This window comes from Corvus moneduloides, chromosome 5 (assembly GCF_009650955.1).
Source record: "Corvus moneduloides isolate bCorMon1 chromosome 5, bCorMon1.pri, whole genome shotgun sequence".
NCBI classification, from domain to species: Eukaryota; Metazoa; Chordata; class Aves; order Passeriformes; family Corvidae; genus Corvus; species Corvus moneduloides.
The window spans coordinates 23125328-23146718 of NC_045480.1; the positions used below are offsets into that span (position 1 = coordinate 23125328).

General features: G+C 41.0%; 2 protein-coding genes across 3 annotated transcripts; both read right to left on the bottom strand.

Annotated features, from left to right (window-relative positions):
* Positions 1-705: 705 nt before the first annotated feature.
* On the bottom strand, positions 706-7401 carry LOC116444274 (toll-like receptor 1). Of its 2 annotated transcripts, XM_032109534.1 has the most exons (2): positions 7165-7401; positions 706-3764 (listed from the first exon to the last, which is right to left on the bottom strand). In XM_032109534.1, the coding sequence occupies exon 2, from the start codon at positions 3750-3752 to the stop codon at positions 1767-1769; it is 1986 nt and encodes a 661-aa protein (XP_031965425.1). In that variant the 5' UTR covers positions 3753-3764; positions 7165-7401; the 3' UTR covers positions 706-1766. The 2 variants fall into 2 exon arrangements, with proteins under 2 accessions (XP_031965425.1, XP_031965424.1); XM_032109533.1 differs by lacking the exon at positions 7165-7401 and having other exon boundaries at positions 706-5054.
* Positions 706-21348, bottom strand: LOC116444275 (toll-like receptor 1). Its single transcript, XM_032109535.1, has 6 exons — positions 20895-21348; positions 20624-20742; positions 17601-17765; positions 17108-17309; positions 13941-15926; positions 706-1796 (listed from the first exon to the last, which is right to left on the bottom strand). The coding sequence occupies exons 5-6, from the start codon at positions 15846-15848 to the stop codon at positions 1767-1769; spliced, it is 1938 nt and encodes a 645-aa protein (XP_031965426.1). The 5' UTR covers positions 15849-15926; positions 17108-17309; positions 17601-17765; positions 20624-20742; positions 20895-21348; the 3' UTR covers positions 706-1766.
* Positions 21349-21391: the final 43 nt, after the last annotated feature.

Below are 21391 nucleotides of genomic sequence, written 5' to 3' on the forward strand. Positions count from 1 at the left end.
GAAAGATGCTCCAGCCGTCTGATCATCTTCATGGCCTTTCTCTGGACCAGTTCCAGCAGGTCCATGTCCTTCCTGTGCTGGGACCCCAGAGCTGGATGCAGCACTGCAGGTGGGGTCTCACCCGAGCAGAGCAGAGCAGAGGGGCAGAATCCCCTCCCTGGCCTTGCTGCCCACGGTGCTCTGGATGCAGCCCAGAACACGTTTGGCTTTCTGGGCTGTGAGTGCACATGGCTGGGTCATGTCCAGCCTCTCATCCACCAGCATCCCTAATGTCTACTAAATCTTAATTTCTGGGTAAGGCTTTGACATGGTCCCCCACAACATCCTCCTCTCTAAACCGGAGAGATACAGATCTAATGTGTGGAAATAACTGAGGGATAATTAAGATTTAGTAGAGATTTTTATCTCTTCTTTCCAAAGCTCAGGAGCCAGGCACCTGGCATCCTACTGCAATCCTATCCAGTTAATCTGAACTGGTAGGTGGGAGCCAGCAGTGTCTCAGCATCTTTGGACATCGGGAAGCTCTCCCACAGCTTCAATTTCACTGTTTCATCTAGCTACCACACCTGGTTTGTGCTCAGTGAGCCACCTCAGTGAGCGTTAAGGATCACATCCTCTCACCAGTTTGATCACCTCACAGCTGTCATCACAGGACTTTGCATTTCCATTAAGCCATAAGTATAATGACACAACTCCACATCACCATTGAAATGACACATGAAATTTAATAACACAGAAGGAATGAGAAGTTTATTAGGCTTTCAAATCCAAGCACAGCAAATTACTAGATGTCTCCTATCAACAAACACCATTAGTTTAATCAGTAAGATTTTAGCAGAGAAGTTATTTCCCAGGGAAAATTACTCTTTTTTCCCCTGTGTGATGATCCTCAGCTAATTAAATGAGCAAGGTAACAGGTTCAGTGGAAGCCTGGAGATAAAAGGGGGTTCACCTCCAAACATCAAGTTTCTAAGTATTAGGAAACAGGAAAAACATGCAAACCAGTATAGTTTGATAGGATCATAGCAGCAATGTTACAATATTATAAAAAAATTAGAAAGTACAGGTATTAACTATGAATTTGAAGACAATGAATAGCAAATTCTACGAAATTATGACTTGGCAGGTATCTCTAGGCAACTGGTCATGGTTAGTACAGCAAAGGAAGAAGAACATTAAACAAGGACTAATGGATTCAACTTTTCAGCACTTACCCAAAAAAATCTCTCTGTGATGAAGGGAAAGACTTCCAGGAAAGGAAAACAGGCTAAAGGGGTGCAGATATTCTACCCTTGACATCTACTCTACCAATGTACTGGATGGGATTCAAACAAGAGTTTTCTTCTTTGTATTATTTAATTAAATCCAAGAAAGTTGATCCCTGCAATATTAACCCCACAACATCCATGTCAGATAAAAGACTAAATGTGTACCTTGGCAGCCTGATGACACCCAATCAACCACTATTCTTGTTACTTTCAAATATAGCTTCCAATGGGAGAAGTCCAAAATAAATGCAACCTAAAAATAAGGTCAATCACTACAAAAATTTCTCTCTCTCTTTGTTGATGATGGGCAACTACAGATGACTTCTGACTACTTGGATGATTCAAATAAGCAATAGCAATATCTATGTATCACAATTACATTTTGCAACAAACTAGGAATATTGTAAGAAAAAAGAAAAAAATATTAACAGAGTTTAATACAAAACCATCGTTAGTCATTCCTACACTCATATTACTAGTAGGTGTAACATCACTCTCCTACTCAATTGCTTCCCTGGATACTGGCAGATTAACGCTAATAGCTGCCCTCAGGTTAGCCCAGAATAGGGCACGCTTGCTCCTCTCCTTCGGCCACTCCAGGTAGGTGCGCTTTGCCATGAGAGCTTTCAGCTTGTGATACCTGGCAGGGATAAGGTACGGAGGGATTGGCTCCAGTAAAATGAGGATTAAGCTGTTGGAATTCTCACTGAATAACTTGTGATGGGCAAAGTACAGCTCATAGTGACACCACTCACTCTGCACAAAGTTGGGAGACAACACAAAGATCGACTTGTAGCTCTTCTCAATGCAGTTAATGATGTTCTCCACAATGCTCTTGCCGGGAATAAAGTTTCTCTCGTGCTGGCACAGTTGTACGCAGCCCTCCCCCTTCTCCAGGTTCGGGATCAGCTCGTTCTTCACCCACAGCGAATCGCGCTCGCTGTAGGAAATGAACGCGTGGAACTGCAGAACGGTTCCCGGATCTCTGGTGGGGTTGTGCCAAGCTCTGCGCTTCGTCTGCGTCCACTGCCACGTCATCCGCACGTACCACGGCACATCCAGGTAGATGCACAGAAAGGCCACCGCAGCCACCAGCACCAGCGTCAGCAGCAGCGCTGTCACAAGCAGGAGCGTCGTGTTGCAAGCCAGCTGGCTCAGGTGGAAGTCCTTGAGCTCCGTTCCTCGCAAGCCTTCGGGGTACTCGCACACGTATGCCGCCGGCCAGCCAAACAGCTTCCCCCCGGACTGCCTCTCCAGGCGGATAAAGGCTTGCAGCTCACACGAACACTTGAATGGGTTGTGCCCGGCCTGCAGCTCCCTGACCCTTGGGCAGCTCCGGAAGAAGTCAGCAGATGGGGTGAGGATCGAATTCATCTCGATGTTCAGGAACTGCAGGGATGGAAAGTCACTGCACCCTGGCAGGTCAGCCAGCCTGTTCGATGCCAGGTTCAGCTCTTCCAAGGATTTCAGCTCCGCCACCCCCCTGGGGACACTGCTGATCTGATTGTTTTGTAGGCCGAGTTTTCTGACGTTGACTGGCAAGCACTCAAACACAGCATCCGCCAACTGATTGGAGGACAGGTCCAACTCTGTCAGAGACTCAGCCCACTGGCACTGCATGGCAGCACCACTGTGGCGCAGCAGGTTGTTGCTCATGTCCAGATGTTTCAGTGATTTCATATGGCTGGTCATGAAGCTTACCTTGGGAAGGCTCTCAAATTTGTTCTTCTGCAAAATAAGTGATTTCAGATCCACGAGAGTGCCACAGTTCTGGAACAACTCATCTGTCAGGGCATTGTGAGAAAAATTTAAATACTCAAATGAGCTTGTTCTATTGGGGCAAAGCATGTGTGGCATATATGCATCATATATTGTCAAACTGGCAATATTCATCTCTGAAAACTGTCTGTATAGAATCTCCTGGTTGAAATAATAAACCTTATTACGAACATGCTCCAAAGTTAATGCTTTCATGGAGCCATCCAAAGAGATTAATTGTTCCACAGAGCTTAATATGGGCAGAAATGCATATTCAGTCAACTCCTCCAATGGTCCCCGAAAAGTCAAATTTCTCACAGTCAAATGTTCCACAGGTGAATACCAAATAAGCATGAAAATTTGCAGGATGATAGCCCATTGTAAGTCCACAGCATCAAGCATGAGAGCTGTTGTCTTGATTTTCTTCAGAAGCATTAAAGGAGGAGAGGGGAAATCTTTGTAGCTCAAGGTATATCTTATGTTAACTATTTTTAAGTTTTCTGAAGTGCTCATTCCATCGTACAAGAGGGGAAAACTGAAGTTTTGGTTTGCTGCAAAAGCAATGTGGAGGTTCCTTGTATTCAAGACTGTCAGACTCTGAGGCTCGTAGAGAGAAAAGTTTCCCAAGGTCAGGAAGACAGTGTGCAGCTGCAAATGTTTGATATATCTGAAGTCTGACCTTCGTATCATCGTAGCACTTAATCCAAGGTACTCCAAATGAAACATGTTCCCAAATTCCTGACAGATGGGCAGGGCAGTAAACTTATTGAAAGAAAGATCTAAATGTCTAAGATATGCAAGAGTTAGACAGCAAACTTTCAAAATGTTATTATGAGATAAATCTAAGTATTCTAAATTTTCATTAAAAATAAAGACACTAAAGTCAAGCACCGTAATTAGATTATGAGAAAGATTTAGTACTTGAAGGTCAGAAAGATAGATAAATTCTGAGATACTAAGTCCAGATATCCTATTATGTGATAAATCTAATACTTCAGTACGGACTGGAATGATTTTTGGAATGTTAGTTAGCAAACTGCTTGAATAATTTGCAATAAATTCATCTTCTACAGTTGGCTGGATATTATTCCATAGTGTGAATGTAAAGACACAAGTAAAGACATAGATATTTGTGAGGGATTTCATGCTATCCAGCTTTCCAGCTTTATCTTGTTTTTTTACAGAAACACAGAAGCATATCATTGTTTTCTGTTCAATATGTCTCACTGATGAGTCCAGCCCTACGAAAAGAAAACACATGGAATTTGATGAAGCTGTTGAATGGTTGAAGTTGCTTTTTTGTTGTGAAAATAAAATTCAATATAAAATCTATGTAATAAAATATTACTTTTATGTATTCTTGTTTTAAGTTCTTATCAATTGTCCTCTCTCCCATTCTTTAATTCTAATTATTGAGTCGGTCAAATATAAATTAATTCCCTTATAATGGGTGGGATGCCAGTGCTGTGTTAAAAACTCAAAGATGTTAAGAAATACAAATTTCTCAACAATTATGGAAAAATATGAAACTGGTACAAACTGACATCAATGAATTTACCAATAAAGGAGAACAAAACAACCTCTCCATCTGCCATTTCTGTACATCCCAAGTTCACACACATTTGGGGACAAAACTCCAATAAAACCACCCTCACAGGAACTGGTGCAAAAACAACCTCGTCACTCAAATGATACTCTTCATCACACCCCAAAGACCCTGGACACTGCCATGCACCCTCTCAGGGCCAGATTATCCGATTTGTCCTAGCACAAAGACATAAGGGTCCATTTTTCCAGTAAACCAAGGATTCTGAAGAGGAATTATACTGGTCCATTGTATTGGGTTTGCATGGTGAGGTTTTGGTAGTGGGGGGACTACAGGTGTGGTTTCTGTGAGAAGCTGCCAGAAGCTTCCTCTGTGTTCCATAGAGCCAGTAGCAGCTGGATTCAAGGCCAAGCTCATCCACAACATTAGTAGTGCCTCTGGGATAACACAGTGAAGAAGGGAGAAAAAAACCTTGGGGAACAGCAACTGCAGCTGGGAGAGGGGAGTGAGAATATATGGGAGAAACAGCTCTGCAGACACCAAGGTCAGTGCAGAAGGAAGGGGAGGAGGTGTTCTGGGTGCTGGAACAGAGATTCCTCTGCAGCCCTTGGTGAGGCGGCTGTGCCCTTGCAGCCCATGAAGGTCCACAATAGAGCAGAGATCCACCTGCAGCCCATGGAAGACCCCATGCTGGAGCATGTAGGCACCTGAAGGAGGCTGTGACCTCATGGGAAGCCCATGTTGGAGCAGGCTCCTTGCAGGACCTGTAGACCCGTGGAGAAAGAAGCCCATTCTGGAGCAGGTTTGCTGATAGGACCGTGACCTCATGGAGGACCCATGCTGGAGCAGCCTGTGCCTGAAGGACTGTGCCTTACGGGAGGGAAACATGCTGAAGAGTTCTTGAACAACTGTATCTAGTGGGAAGGACTCACTGGAGAACTTTGTGGAGAACTATCTCCAGTGGAAGGGACCTCAGGATGGAGCAGGGGCAGAGAGTGAGGAGGAAGAAGCATGAAATAACAAGTGATGAATTGACCACAGCCCCCATTCCCTAACCCCCTGTGCCATTGGGAGAGGAGGTAGAGCATTCAGAAGTGAAGCTGAGCACAATCATGAATATTGTAATGCCAGTCTGACCAAAAGCACACCAGTGGTAAAACCACACCATGACTGGACTATGTATGAAGCAGTGATACCCAAAATCTGAAAGAAAACACTAGACACTACCAAAGACTCCAGAATTTCCTAGGTGTCCTAGGAATTTTCCTATGGTTGGAACTTGACGAAGAACCTCTCTAGAAACAGTGAGGGACAATTATTCTAGTTCTAAGTATCAAAAAACCCAGAGAAAAAAAGATTCTGTGGATATGGTCCACAGTATCTGGTCATCCTTTCAACAGCCTACATGGATTCGGAGAGGCATCAGTCCTATTCTGGAAAACCATGACCTGGGCATTACTCTCCTGTTGCCAAGAATTAAACAAAACACACAGACAACACGAAGCATAAACACCTCATAAACAGTTTCAGAAGACAAACATCCCCAGTTTTATTTTCTGCTCTGATTTTTTCTGTTAAAAACAAAAACAAAAACAAAAACACCGAAACTTTTAAAAAGTTTTAAAATTCTGTCCCTGTGTAATCTTTTGTTAAATAGAAACCAGAAACCTATTTTTTCAGTTCTAGGTTGTAATGTGTGTTAGTTCCTCATAATTTAATTAACTGATATCAAAACTCAACCCTTGCCCTCCAAGTCTCCTATCAGACATAATCAAGTTTCCTCTTAACTAAGTAAAGCAAAAATATATCCAATTAACATCACCGAAATCAATAAAAGAATAAATCACTGAAGTATAAATTTCTACCTCAATTGAATCCAATAGAGAGGTCAAATTATTCCTTCAGAAGGTTATATTAGGGTATCTGAGGACACAAAAGAAATGAAGCTGGGATGGTTGGTCAAAGTACAGAGTCAACTGCAAGACAAAACAAGACAAGGAAATCTGACCTAGTTCCTTCCAAGTGCAGTTGACTCTGTTCTTCAGAGTCCAGGCTGATAAACAATCTAACTCTTGAATCAAATAAACTTTGACCTAGAACTATCTGGAGGAACTTCCTCCTGGGCAAAAGGGATGTCAGGAATAAAGCAAGAACTGTTCTGAAGGGAGAAAAAACTAGAAATATATTCTCTGTCCATAGCGCAGCACCAGATGAGTTTTAGTTTACTGTACATGCTATGCTGGGCAGTGCAACAAGGGATGAGCCACACTGTATAGCCCTGAAGAGTGCCACAACGAGTAAAGCAAATACATCTAGCAAAGCAATATTAAGGATCAAGGGTTGTGCCTCCAATGCTGTTTTAGAATCTTATTAAATTAGAGCTGGCTGAGAATTAAAACTGCCATACCAAATGATTTTTCTCCCTTTCCTCTTTGCTGAAATTCAAATGAGCATTTTCACTGAAACTTCAAAATGCAAGAGTATCTTCCGGAAGCAAAGAAACACCAGCACCTGAGATTTGATGAAGTCAAAGATATATGTATATATAACAAAGAGAAAAAAATTGTAAATAATGAAGCAAATATAACCCACCTGTTGTGCATGGAATTCATCTCCAAGTTGAAGAACCAGCAAAAGTCTTCCACATAGATGGTTAGCATCCTCAAAACAGAATTTCAAACATATGTAACCTTCAAGGTAGGAAATCTCACAAGATGCTAATTCCTCAATAATTTCCTACCTCAGGAAGTAAAAAAAACAAACAGGGCTTTTTAAAACAGGCTATATAATTCTAAGAACTAATGAAATTTCCTTACCGTGTGGGTGTTAAGAGCACAATGAAAGGAAACTTTTAACAGTTCAGGCTAAAAGTACATTTACTTCCGTAATATTTACATAACTGCGCAGTTTAGGAGGAAATAAACCTACCTGCGGTATAGAATATTTCCCTTGGAAAGACTGTTTAAATAATTCTGCATTGCTGATTTCAAGTCTGCTTTTGATGTTACACAGATGTTCTAGAAATCCGTCAACTGCATCTCCTCTTTGCACACACAGAAAAGAGGAAGCAGAACACTCACTGCCAACTTCTGCTCATAGCAAGATCTCTTGCAGAGCTCTACCATGCCAAAATTTTTTGCTTATCAAGGAGAGTAATTAACATAGCACCCTGACAGATGACAAAAGTTTATACCTCAAAAGCTAACAGGGGCAAACTGGCACAGTTAAAAACCTTTACAGGTCAATCATCTTTACACTAGAATGGTTATCAAGGATATCTCACGTTGTGGCTTCCTCCAAAAAAATTTTATAAAAAATTAACAGAGAATATTCCCTATGACAAGACAGCTGTAATGAAGCCACAAGAATATGACAATATAGGGCAATCTGGGGCTGAAGGAATCCAATAAAGCAGCCATTCACTTAGCATTGTGAACAGGGACATGAGCCTGGGAGAAAATCAAGAGCAGACAGTGGGTGTGTTGTAAAGGCAGATGTAAATAACTTCCCTTTTTGGGCTGGGATAGTGTAAATTTTCTTCCTAGTAGCTGGTACAAGGCTGTGTTTTGCATTCAGGATGAGGACAATGTTGATAACACACTGACGTTTTAGTTGTTCCTGGGTAGTGCTTAGACAAGGACTTCCCAATTTCCTGTGCTCTGCCAGCAAGGAGGTGCATAAGAAGCCAGGAGGGTGCATGGCCAGGACAGCTGACCTGAACTGGCCAAAGGGATATTCCATCCCACAGAACGTCATGGTCAGTATAGAAACTGGGGGGGTGTTTTGCCAGGAGGACTGATCCCTGCTTAGCGATGGGCTGGGCATCAGCCAGCAGGGGATGAGCAACCGTACTGTTCATCACTTGTTTCTCTTGCATTTTATTCCTCTTTCTCTCATTTTCATCATCATCATCACTATTATTATTATTACTATTACTATTATTATTATATTTTACTTTGTTTCAGTTCTTAAACAGCACTTATCTCAACCTACAAGTTTTACTTTTTTTCTGACTCTTCTCCCCAGTGGGGGTGGGGGATGGCAGGGAAGTGAGCAAGCAGCTCTGTGGTACTCCGATGTGGGCTGGGGTTAAACCATGATGATAACCAAAATCAACACTTCACTCCCATAAGCCTCCAGACTAATACAACAGCTAAAGATTCAGCTAAAGAAGCTGAAAAGCATGAAACTTTATTCCAGATAGCAGTGCTAGCTACATTTCAAACTAGCATTAGATTCCCTTGAAACTCTTGTTTTGCAGTTACATTTCCAATTTTGTTTAAAAATTTAACCCTTTGTTTTGCTGAAAGAAAATCAGCATTTTTCATTTTAAGACTGATGATTGAACTGAATTGAAACTATTCTGCTTTCCTTAGTGCAGGGAACTGACTAATATGCTACAGAAAATTCTGGGGCATCTGTGACCCAAGACAAGACCAAGCATCATGAATGTTTCTCAATAAGCAGCAAGAGTGTTTGCCAGCTGATACTGTCTAGACTTCAAGTTAAAAGAGATGCTCCTATTGCTAGGCACTAATCCATGATACTGAATAGAGTTAGGCACTTGTTGACAAAACAATGATATCACAATTAGACAAAACACTGGCAGCTTTACTTCCAATATAATTCACGAAAAAACCTTTGCTGCATGGATAAAATCAAATACACCATCAACTTTCATCAGAACTGACTCTAGTGCACACACAGCTATTAAAAGCACTTTTTAGTTGTAGTACATTTAATTTTCTTACCACCCTTCTTTAAAATACATTCAAATAAACAGTTTGCCATAAAGAAAAATTTGCAATTAGTTAAAATAAAACTCATACTCCTGAATACCTCTATTAAACCATTAGGAACCTTTCATAATCTATTTTTACTAACCAATTCAACAAAGTTTTGTTTGGGGCTGATTTCAGTCATTTTTTATGATAGGTAAAAACTAAAAGCAATGTATTTCTGTTCAAGCATCTTGAACTGTACCAGCTTGAACATACCATCTTTTCCATAGTCAGCTCACATACATTCGTGCAGATACCTTGTTCCATTTCTGAATTTTATACTGCTGGGGTTTTTTGCAGCTTTTTCTACCAATGTTCACAAAAAGACATTTCACGCTTCTGCCTGTATGTCATCATTACTTACTCAGAGAGGAACCACAGCTACACTTGGCCGAGTATCAAAAGCTATTCAGGACCAGCACCGTGCCAAAAGTGTGAAGAATCTCTCTGACGAGAACCGCAGAAGTGAACTTACATGTACAATTATTAAAGGTTTGCAAAGCTGGTGTTTGGTCACACCAAGGACTTCATGTTTAACTGCAATTCTCGTTGTCACCTGTGTGTCAAGTAGGTGAAACAAAGTCTAAATGCCACCACAAGTCAAAGTGAGCAGAGACTGTATCACATTCATGCTCAAGTCTACTTTGTTTCAGTATAAACAGACACAAGGATCAAAACTATGGAAATCAAACTGATAACCCAGAGCCACCCTGCAGAACACACAACTTTCTCACTTATTGGTTATAAATACTGCTTTCTCTTGACGAAACAGTGACTACAAATGAGCATTATAGTCAATCTTAGCAAATATTTCCAAAAGAAAAAACAGACTAACCAAAGCCCTGAATAAAAACAGGGGTTTCACAGAGGTTTTGAACCTTCCCCTCAGCAGAATCTCCCACAGAGTCCCATTATTTTCCCCTGAGTGCCTTTCCTTCCTCTAACCCTCTGCAGCTGAAGATGCTTTGTAACATTTCTAAATCTAAAGAAGAGCTGAGCTTTCAGCAGGGCAACCCACATTGTGTCAAGTCTCCCAGTCTGCCATAGTTCAGTTTCTTTTATACTACACACTACTTAAATATACATTAGAACTTTTACACTTTTATACTTTCATTTCATTCTGCACATATTTTAGGTTTTGGAGGGTGTTTAACTCCCATGTTATCAGTTTTGTATGTTGATATTTTTATGTATGTAAAAATAGCATTCCTGCTAGTCACTGAGATGACTAATCAAATGCCAGGAATCTGCTCTGATACAGTATCTGATATCAGAAAACATTTACACACTCCCTTTCCCTGATAACTGGAGTGCTGGAGCAGTTACAGATTTCAGTGCAGTACCAGTTGCAGGCACACATCCCCAGGCTGCACAGAAAAGAGTAGTCCCTTTCCAAAATGCGCAGATAAAGTGGCAGATGTGCTGTGAGACTACACTTGGCCCCAAGAACAGGAAAAATTTCTTCATGGATTAAAGCTGGTTTTATAGTAAGGGTTGAGATTATGACAGAGGCTGAAATAATTGTTTGAAATATTCTAATAACACTTGAGAAACTCATTCTTTCTTGTGGAATCAGAAAAACTAGCTCTAATAATTCATTGCGTGTTTAGCTGTTTTATCAATTATTTGGCACACATCATGGAAAAAAAGATAATAGTATGTGGGCTTCTGGTTCCAAAGTACAAGTTTTAATTGATGCCCATGCTCATCAAAAGCCACCCTTTCCAATTTATTCACTCAAGGATTTTGGAATCCAGAAACCGGTGATACTAGAGAACTGTAATTATATACTATTGCTTATCATAACATCAACTACATTCCCTGAGGTCTCATAGTTCCAAGTTCTTTCCAAAGTGGCAAGGAAACCTTGCTTGCTTTGCTAAAACCTTCCACTCCTTGATTTCTGGTGATGGCTATGGCTCCCACAGGAGTAACAGGAAGGATTCTTGGTGTACTCTCTGACTTTCAGAGGGTTTCTCTGTCCTCCAGCCAACAGAAGCCAGATGAATTCTTAAGGTTACACAACAAGGGGTTATTAACTGTATTACAGAGGTTTCAAGGGCTACTGGCTCAGTTTTTTCCTTCCCCCTCTCAGGCTCAGTTTAAAGGCATAGAAAGGCACAGGAATTAATTTCTGGGCATAGGCAGCGATATAGGATACACGTCATAAGGTCACCCCAAGACACTGGCCTAAAACTCTGAGGCTTTAGAAGAAAATTTTCAAGCAAGGCTCCACATAATCCAGTTGTCCCTGGTTGTGAGAAAGGAATAGGCAAACCAAGCTAAGTCTGATGATCTTCAGTTTTCTGAGGGTTAAATGAGTCACACACTGAAGCAGTAGTTGGAGGGGAAGGAGGAAGCAGAGAAAACATTAGTTTCCACAGTCCTGAATGAAATGTCTGCAATTTGGTAATAGGTGTGTTATATTAGTTTTGAGGCTAAGTGGGGTGAGAGAGCTAAAGGTGTTAAATTTGACCTTTCCTCTACAGGTCATAAACAGTCACTCACAGTTTAAGGCTTCAGGTCAAGAAATCTCAGCCTACTAAGACCTCAGGCAAAAAGAAGCATCAAAATTAAAACTTTTTGCTAAAAATGGAAGATAAAAATAAGACAAAATGTAAACATTCTGTACTACATGAGGATTTCATCTTAATATGCCTTCTCTCATATTCATGTTGAAACACATTTTTGAAGGGAAACTTCCTGCTTGATGGTCATTTAGGTCTGGTATTTCAAACAATCTTCCCTTGTTGGGGCAAAGAGGAAGTTTGCTGTCATCATCTTTAGCAGTTGTTAATGTTTATCTGAGCTTAGCCACACTTTTTTGAAGCCAAAACAATATAAGTGCAGACAGAGGAGCCTGCTATATTTCTATAAAGGAAAGCAAATATTGTAAATGTAGTTTGTTTTTCTAACTCAGCGAGTAAGTCTTACCTGCTGTCCCAAGACCTGGAAAATTTTTTCAGGCTCTGACTCATTATTGACTTTCTGATCACAAGCCATAGCTGTGCTACGAGATACTGCTTCAGCTGAAAAGGACAGATTCTTTTAATAATAAGCATAAAGTAAGATGTATGGACGAGAAGAAAAAAGCAGAAAGCTGGGGGGGAAGCATGATTTAGACATGTCAGGAGTTTCTCAAAACATAGACAACATGACGAAGGCAGTTCTGTTACTGCAGATGCCCTCCCACTCCCTCTGGTCAAGGTATCTCTGAGGATCAAAATGGTACCAGGGCTCTATGGGTATTAGAGCTCTGTCAGTTCACTGCTTCTCCCTTCCTGCAATGCCAAGCTATGAGCCCCAAAAAGTGAAGTAGCTCACCTTCTTTTTTTTTTTTTTTTAAGGAAAAAACCCAAAACCTTTCTTCCTTGCTCAGTCCTTGTTTTTGGCAAGTTCACAAAGTTCTGTATCTGGGTCCTATCCTTTAAATCTTCACTGAATCTGAGAAAGACTATTTGAAAACCATTTTGAGCTCTGGACTTCAGGCATCTTCCCAGTATCCTTAATTTTCTTCCATGTGAACCAATTTTAGCAAAAGATCTCCTTTGACAAAGCTGTCTACATTTTGTGATTAAAGCAGGTCTGCAAACTATCCAGCAGCTCAAGCATTCTTCCATGTGACTATACCAACTGTTCCAGATTTTGTTCTGCTGAGAAAAAACTCACTACAGTATTTCAAGTCGTATTTCAAAATCCATATTCAAATTAATTTACAATTTGCTATCTCAAGAGAATTGCAATAAGGTGAACTGAATTTTGACTACAGTTAGGAGGTGTGCCAGTTTGGCCAAATTTAGAAATACAGCCTCTGAGAGAGGGCAGTTTACAAACCACCCCCCTCCCCCGGTTCGGGAAAAAAAACTTTTTCCTCGAAGGAAAGTGAAAGAGATAAAAACTATTTATTTAAGAAACACACAGGAAAAGGATAATAATGCTAAATAATACAATCTCTCGCTGTGGAGAAAAAACCTGGGAAAATGTTAGAGTCCTCCCTTTGGTTCTCCTCCTTCGAGCTGGGACGGGGTGGGCCCCCTCCTCCAGGGGCCAGGGCCCAGGGCCCTTGGTGGAGAACAGTCCCGACACGTGTTCTGATGTTGAAAACAATCCAGCAGAGAAAGGGAAAAATCCAAAATTCCAGGGAAAAAACAAAGTTCAACTCTCTGGAGGGGAAAAGAACCTGAAAGATGGCTGAACAAGCAAGCAGGGTGCATCTCTGCTCCTCTCCCCCAGCAGCAGAATGCAGAAGCCAAAAAAAAATGCAGAGAACGAGAGCGTGTTATCTCTGTCTGTGTCCTTGAGGTTTCTTTTTCTCTCTCTGCTCAGGCTCAGTTTAAAAGCATAGAAAGGTGTATATATACTAATTCCTGGGCATAGTGCAGCGATAGGGAATACAACTTCAAGTCACCCCAAGCCAGGAGGCAACACAGACAACTAGTTAGAAACAAGAATGTGTAACAAAAAGTTAACTACATTGGCAGTGAATGGAAATCATATTTATTGCATCATTAAGAAAAAACAAACGAAACCCCATTGGAAAGATTCTTAATCTGTTTCCCCACACTAGTTTTCATCAACTGTTGGCAGATTAACGCTAATAGCTGCCCTCAGGTTAGCCCAGAATAGGGCACGCTTGCTCCTCTCCTTCGGCCACTCCAGGTAGGTGCGCTTTGCCATGAGAGCTTTCAGCTTGTGATACCTGGCAGGGATAAGGTACGGAGGGATTGGCTCCAGTAAAATGAGGATTAAGCTGTTGGAATTCTCACTGAATAACTTGTGATGGGCAAAGTACAGCTCATAGTGACACCACTCACTCTGCACAAAGTTGGGAGACAACACAAAGATCGACTTGTAGCTCTTCTCAATGCAGTTAATGATGTTCTCCACAATGCTCTTGCCGGGGATAAAGTTTCTCTCGTGCTGGCACAGTTGTACGCAGCCCTCCCCCTTCTCCAGGTTCGGGATCAGCTCGTTCTTCACCCACAGCGAATCGCGCTCGCTGTAGGAAATGAACGCGTGGAACTGCAGAACGGTTCCCGGATCTCTGGTGGGGTTGTGCCAAGCTCTGCGCTTCGTCTGCGTCCACTGCCACGTCATCCGCACGTACCACGGCACATCCAGGTAGATGCACAGAAAGGCCACCGCAGCCACCAGCACCAGCGTCAGCAGCAGCGCTGTCACAAGCAGGAGCGTCGTGTTGCAAGCCAGCTGGCTCAGGTGGAAGTCCTTGAGCTCCGTTCCTCGCAAGCCTTCGGGGTACTCGCACACGTATGCCGCCGGCCAGCCAAACAGCTTCCCCCCGGACTGCCTCTCCAGGCGGATAAAGGCTTGCAGCTCACACGAACACTTGAATGGGTTGTGCCCGGCCTGCAGCTCCCTGACCCTTGGGCAGCTCCGGAAGAAGTCAGCAGATGGGGTGAGGATCGAATTCATCTCGATGTTCAGGAACTGCAGGGATGGAAAGTCACTGCACCCTGGCAGGTCAGCCAGCCTGTTCGATGCCAGGTTCAGCTCTTCCAAGGATTTCAGCTCCGCCACCCCCCTGGGGACACTGCTGATCTGATTGTTTTGTAGGCCGAGTTTTCTGACGTTGACTGGCAAGCACTCAAACACAGCATCCGCCAACTGATTGGAGGACAGGTCCAACTCTGTCAGAGACTCAGCCCACTGGCACTGCATGGCAGCACCACTGTGGCGCAGCAGGTTGTTGCTCATGTCCAGATGTTTCAGTGATTTCATATGGCTGGTCATGAAGCTTACCTTGGGAAGGCTCTCAAATTTGTTCTTCTGCAAGATTAATGTCTCCAGCTGAAGCAGGTTGTCACAGTTTTGAAAAAGTAAATCTGTTAAATCGTTCTTTAAAAAATTTAGGTATCTAAAGTGACTCTCAGATGAAGGACAAAGCATATGAATCATATCTGAATCAATTATTGACATGTCTGCAATATTCATATCTGCAAATATTCTGTATAGGTCATCCTGTATGAAGTATAAGTCTGTGATTAGAATTTTCTTCGCTGTCAGTGCTTTCATAGAGGTACCTGAATAGTCAAAGTCATAACTTTCAATTTCTGACAGTTGTGTTACACTGTTAATATTGAAGTATTCAATGGATGAGTGCCATACAGTCTGAAAAATTTTCATAAGAGAATTCCATTCCACTGACACATTTGTCAGTGTCAGATTTTGTAACCTGGATCCTTGTCTGAAATTAGATAATAAAGTTACCAATTTTTCTACATTGTACTTTGTGATTTCTGACAGTGACAGGCTTTCTGTAGTATTTTGTATCACAACCCAATCAGAACTAGCTTTGGACTGAGGGCTATTTGTACACAGGAGTGCCGGGCACTTGACTTCTTGGTTAGAACCATCTTCTGGAAAATTGTTAGAAGCAGATGTGAAGAGTTCCTCTTCCACAGACAGGCTGATGTGGTTCCAAAAAGTTAATGCAAACAGACACTTGTAAAGAAAAAAGTTTCTGAGAAAGCTCATATTTTGTGTCACACTGCTTTCTGTTTCCTTGAAGATGCTCAATACTTTTCTTAACAGTCCATCTTTGTTCTAATCCTGCTGGAAAACAAAGAAACACAAGCAAAAAGCAGATTGTATCATTAAGCAGCTGTGCAGGAACCATCAGAGAGAGAGATTTTTTTAAGGTTCCAATGTCTCATTTCTCCTTTTGATTCAAAAAGCAATGAAGGTACCTACAATCATTCAGAAGAGACATTCTTTATTAACAGAACACCACTGAAATTTTTATTTGGTAAATATGGTGTATTTAACATATAATGAGTCGGTTTTTTACAAAACATGTCTGATTTCATAGGTGTCTAAAATTTGCTGCTTACAGAATTACTGCTGTGATTCAGTGTATTATGAAGGCTTCCTAAACTGTGTAATATACTTTGATTAGAAAGTACAATAATTGAGGTCAGCACAGTCATCCTCTCCTCAGATTCTCTCTTAAGGGATGTGAACTGGACTTGGAGACTTTATTTAAAAATGGACTTTTGATTGTAACACTTGGTCTGAAACACAGGATGGAGGTTCAAGAGCCTGAATCAAAAGCTGAATGTCTTTAAGCAGCTGAGATTGGATCATCAGTGCTTCTTTTAACTGGGGAAACTGGGGTAAGGGTAGAACAATCTCTATTTATGCCTTGGGGAAGTCCACAGAAGAGTTTACTTCTTGTCTGAGCTTGAGCATTTCCTGAATTTAAGACTCCGAAAGTGGGGTGGTCACATGTCTGGTTTGTCAGGCATACACAGAGAACACCAGACACACACTGGGAATATGTGCAGGCTACACAAAAATATATCAGTTGTAGAACCTCTTTACACAAAATCCAGCCCTGATCTAAGTACATTGACTTCAAACATCTCTGTTGTGAAAGAGAGTTTTATTTAAACAGTTTAGAGGAAAAAAAATCATAACTGTGTGTTAGCTTCGGTTTTCCTTATTAGAGGTCACTTTTTCTTTCTGAATGTAGGAGTTTAGGGTAGCCAGCTTCCCTTTGTTTAAGTCAGCCATTGCGAACACTGTCTTAAATCTCCTTTTAGGTATTGCATAAATCCATTGGACCGCCCCTCTAAAACAGGAACTGGTAAGAATTTGGTTAACACTTTTACATGTGTAAATCTTATTTAAAGTTGTTTTCCAGATTTCTAGTATCTTTTTATTTCCTCTTCTTTTCCCTTCCCTCCCATTAATTTTAAATCATAGCGTTGCTTGAAGCTTCCCATAGTACTTACCAATGATTGCACTGGCCTTCAAGTTTCCTTTGCTATTGAAGTGGCTAAACTGTGAGTTTATATTTCTAATGACTCCACAATGAGACAGTAGCTATCACCTGTGGGACTGATTTACAGCTTCAAGGACTACATTCTCTGCACCATCAACCATTCCACAAGCTTTCTCAGAATTACTGGGTGCAAAATACACGTTCCACTTGATCTAATAAAAAAAAAAAAAAAAAAAAAAAAAAAAAAGAAAGAAAAATAAAAAGAAAAGTCCACTGAGTACTTTCGTAAAGAATGCGTGAAACTAAGGTTGGCAATCAACTAGAAATAGTGGGGTAATATGGCAGAACTTTTCCAGCCTTTTTCCAAATTTTCATTTGGAAAAATTATATGCATCACTGCCCTCAAAAGGCATTTGGGCATCCTCACTCCCATTTTTCTGATTGTTTGGGCAACTCTACTAATGTGTTTATGTAGCTTCAAGAGGAATCTGAAAAAAATCTACCTTTAAATCATTATTCCTTCATGGGATAAAATTTCAGCAGTATCCATGGACTGGATGCAAAAAGGGTATGATTCTTCTCCATGTGTTTTGTTTTCTTTCCCATTCATATATCCTAGCATTCAGTCAAATTATTTATGAGTGCCTTCAAACTTTCTTTAGAATATCCTATGAAGCAACACAAGTAAAACTTTTATAACACATAACCTGTGATTTGGGGGCTAATACTGTAGAAGTTATCCTTTATAGTCATATCGCTTTTAATTCAGAAGTATCCTCATGTCTTCAAACTTGATAAAAAAAGCTTAATCAAGAAAAGCAATTCTTGAGGAGGGTAGGCAAGCCAAGAGCATAGCTAGAAAGTGTCCTGTTGTTTAAAGAGTGAGGGGAGAGACAAAAATTGAGGTTTTAAGAGTTTTTCCAATATAAAATTGGTATTATCTGATGAAACTTCCACACAAGAAATACACAGAATATATTTAGCTAAGACAGTTCAGTATTAAGGCATGCACTTCACAAGTTACCAGAACAGCAAGAAAAACTAGTGTTACAAACATGCCTTTCACAAGGATGAAACATATGATTAAGTTAGACCCATTCATGAACTGCAAAAAACTATTGCCATCACTCTGCCCCCCTTAACTATGGGTGTAGGGCTAATAAAAAGAGACTGCTATTTTGACAGTTTCTTTGGATAAATGTTCTGAACACAAGCAACTTACAACAGAACAACAACACAAGCAACATCATTGCTTACTCATACACTCGAAAGAACATCATACCCCTGCTATGGAAAACAAGGCTCATTTTCAAATAAGATGCAGAATATAAGACAATTCTAGCTAACTAGCAACAGCATAAAGTTAAGAAAATGAAAACTTTCTCACCAGAAATCCCTGCTCTCCAAAAAAGCAGAAAATGTTCTCAGGAGAACACAAAAAGAAAACTTCCCGTAACTCTATCCTGTTGAGTAACAACACTTAGGAACGCCCAAATTTTTATATAAATGTTTGTGCCATCTACTGACAGCTTGTGAAATGGCATTTGCTTTTCTCCAAATGTATTTTCCACATACAACATTACTGTGATAGCCCTACTACTCTATTATTATTGAACTTTGTGTTTTTATGCTTTGAAATACAGGAGAAAAATTAATCTTTTCACTGACTTTCTATCTTCATTAAATTAACATGAAAATAAGTACTTCCTTTGAACAAGAAATTCAAACACCTTCCTATCTGAACTTAATAATGATCTAAGTCTATATGCATTATTGTAATTTTTTGTGCATTTTGCTATATCAATTTAGCTGTCAGGCTCTTATCAAGGCTGGTTTATAAAAGTACTACTTGTCTTAGTTTAATGTCCCTTTAACGGGAATGGAAAAATAATCTCTCTCCTGCTCCAGCAGTGTTGTGATTGGGTTAAACAGTGAACATGGAAACACTGAGTCGGGTTTGGTTTGGTTTTTTTTTAAATTAAAACAGAGCAGTGACTTTGGTACTGAATGCCCAAACACAGGGTTATTGTCCTGGCAAAGACATAAACCAGTCTCGCTTTATTTCTGTATAATGTTGGTCAGAAATTCCACCATAGCTGAGATCTAAATACAGAACTGCCACACTACAACCTACCTTTCTGGGTTTGCATACCGTAACACATTCATGATTTAATATTTCAATGATTCAGGAAGCAGAGGAAATAATCTAAAAAAAATACTTCTTCGCTTTAAGGCTTATTCTGTAGATTATATTTAATTTCTCATGAAATGAAATGAAATGCCACTGGCATTGTTTGTACGCCTACATACTATAAAGACAGATGAACCATATGTTAAACAGCAAAATAAGCATGTTACCATTAATTGCATGCCATTAGCCCTTCAGATTTACTGCTCAGATTTACCAGTGCAATCACTGGAAGTAGATTAATACAATCCGTGAATGTCATGCATACTTCCATGTTCTGTTAAAAGTAGCCAAATGTCTTTCCACCTATATTTATATTTATATTTAAATATATATTTATATTTATATTTATATTTGTATTTATATTTATACTTATCTATTTATTAAAAGGCAGGTATCTTTCCTGAAACCCATTAGAAAGATGACGACAGAGTAATAGCAAATGTCAGTGAAATCTGAGATGGCTAGAAGTGTCCAATCTCTAATGCTTATTTATTCCAAAACCATTTGCAATATTACCACAGTGAAACAATACAAGTGAAATTAAGTACTGAAATTTGAAAGAGAAAAAAATTAGAAAATGCAAGGGTTAAATTCAAAAAAGTAGTTTAGGAAGTTACAAAATTTATACAGCCTTCTATCCAAACAGACAGACATCCACATTTATGTACACACAATGTTAATTTCACCCTGAAGTGATACCTTTGTGTTGCAACAGTGACTAACAATGTCTTGCAGTTCTGTAGCATGCATGGTTATGTACAGAATCTGCAAAATTGACAGTGCAAGATCAACGTTACAGTCAAAATTATCATCTGTCATAGGTTAAACAATCTTCAGCTACCGTGATTCCTCCTAAAACACTGCTCTTACTCTTCCCAAGCTCCACTGAAAAGCAGAGGGAAATCCCTAGGGCTACTCCAGATTTAATTTTCAATAAATATATCCAATATTAATAAATTAAACAGCATTCCCTGACACTTAAATTCTCACTGAAAGACCTTCAAAAGAACCTTATTATGGAGGGATACAAACACTTGTTCTGCTGCCAACTATCTTAATGAGAACCTTCAGAGTCTTTTGCCTGGTTACTGTTTAAGTCACATAGCGTGATCGGTATTTGTGAAGCACACTTTTGAGAGCTGGGGCTTTATTTTGTCACCTCTTGGAGTCACAGTGTGCTGATTTGCCTCCTCTGGCAAAAGTAATTTCTCTGGTTGGCAGACTAGTCATAGAAATGATGCTATGATGAACCGTGGAATTGCCTTTTACCACTGTGAAGGGCATGCTTCGCCTTAAAATTAAGTGGCAAAAAGAGGAATGGGTATGAGGAATTACACAGAAACAAGAACTACAGGCTGCTGGGAAGAGCTTGAAACCCCTTTGCTCAACCAAATGTTTCACCAACTGACGGGAAATGTGTGCACGCACCCGCCGGCTTCTGTCGGGGGCATTTCCTGTAAACAAACACAGCGATACGGAAGGTGCCAAGCAGGATCTGAAAAACTACATTTCGGTTGTTTAATTCTGTAACCCCACGGGTCAGTAAGTGCTCACTCTGAGGAAGGATTACAGTTTCTAAAAAGAAAATAATAAATTTTTATGCTACCTCAGCAACTAGATTAATTTAGACTTTTTCTCTCAGAGGGTGGTTGAGCACTGAACCGGCTTCCCCAGGGAAGTAGCCACAGCACCAAGCCTATCCGAGTCCCAAGAAGCTTTTGGAGACCACGCTCTCAGGCACGTGGTGTGATTCTTGGGGTGTCCTGCACAGAACCAGGAGTTGGACTCGTTGATCCTGATGGGGCCCTTCCAACTCATCGTATTCTATGATTCTATGATATTCACCCCTTTCCCGTCTCAGCGCGGAAGCGGGGCTGCCGCCGGCCCTGAAGAAAGCGCTGCTGCAGGCGCGCCCGACGCTCCGGGCCGGCGCGTCCCGCGGGGAGTCCAGCGGCCCGCGCCAGGGGCACTGAGGGCCGGGAATGGCGGCCTGGGCCAGCGCTGGGTCAGCGCAACCTGGAGCCCGGAGACGGCTCGGCAGCGGCGCGGCGCTGCCGCTTTGCAACAGGCGACCGCCTCAGACAGCCGGAAGGAGAGCAACGG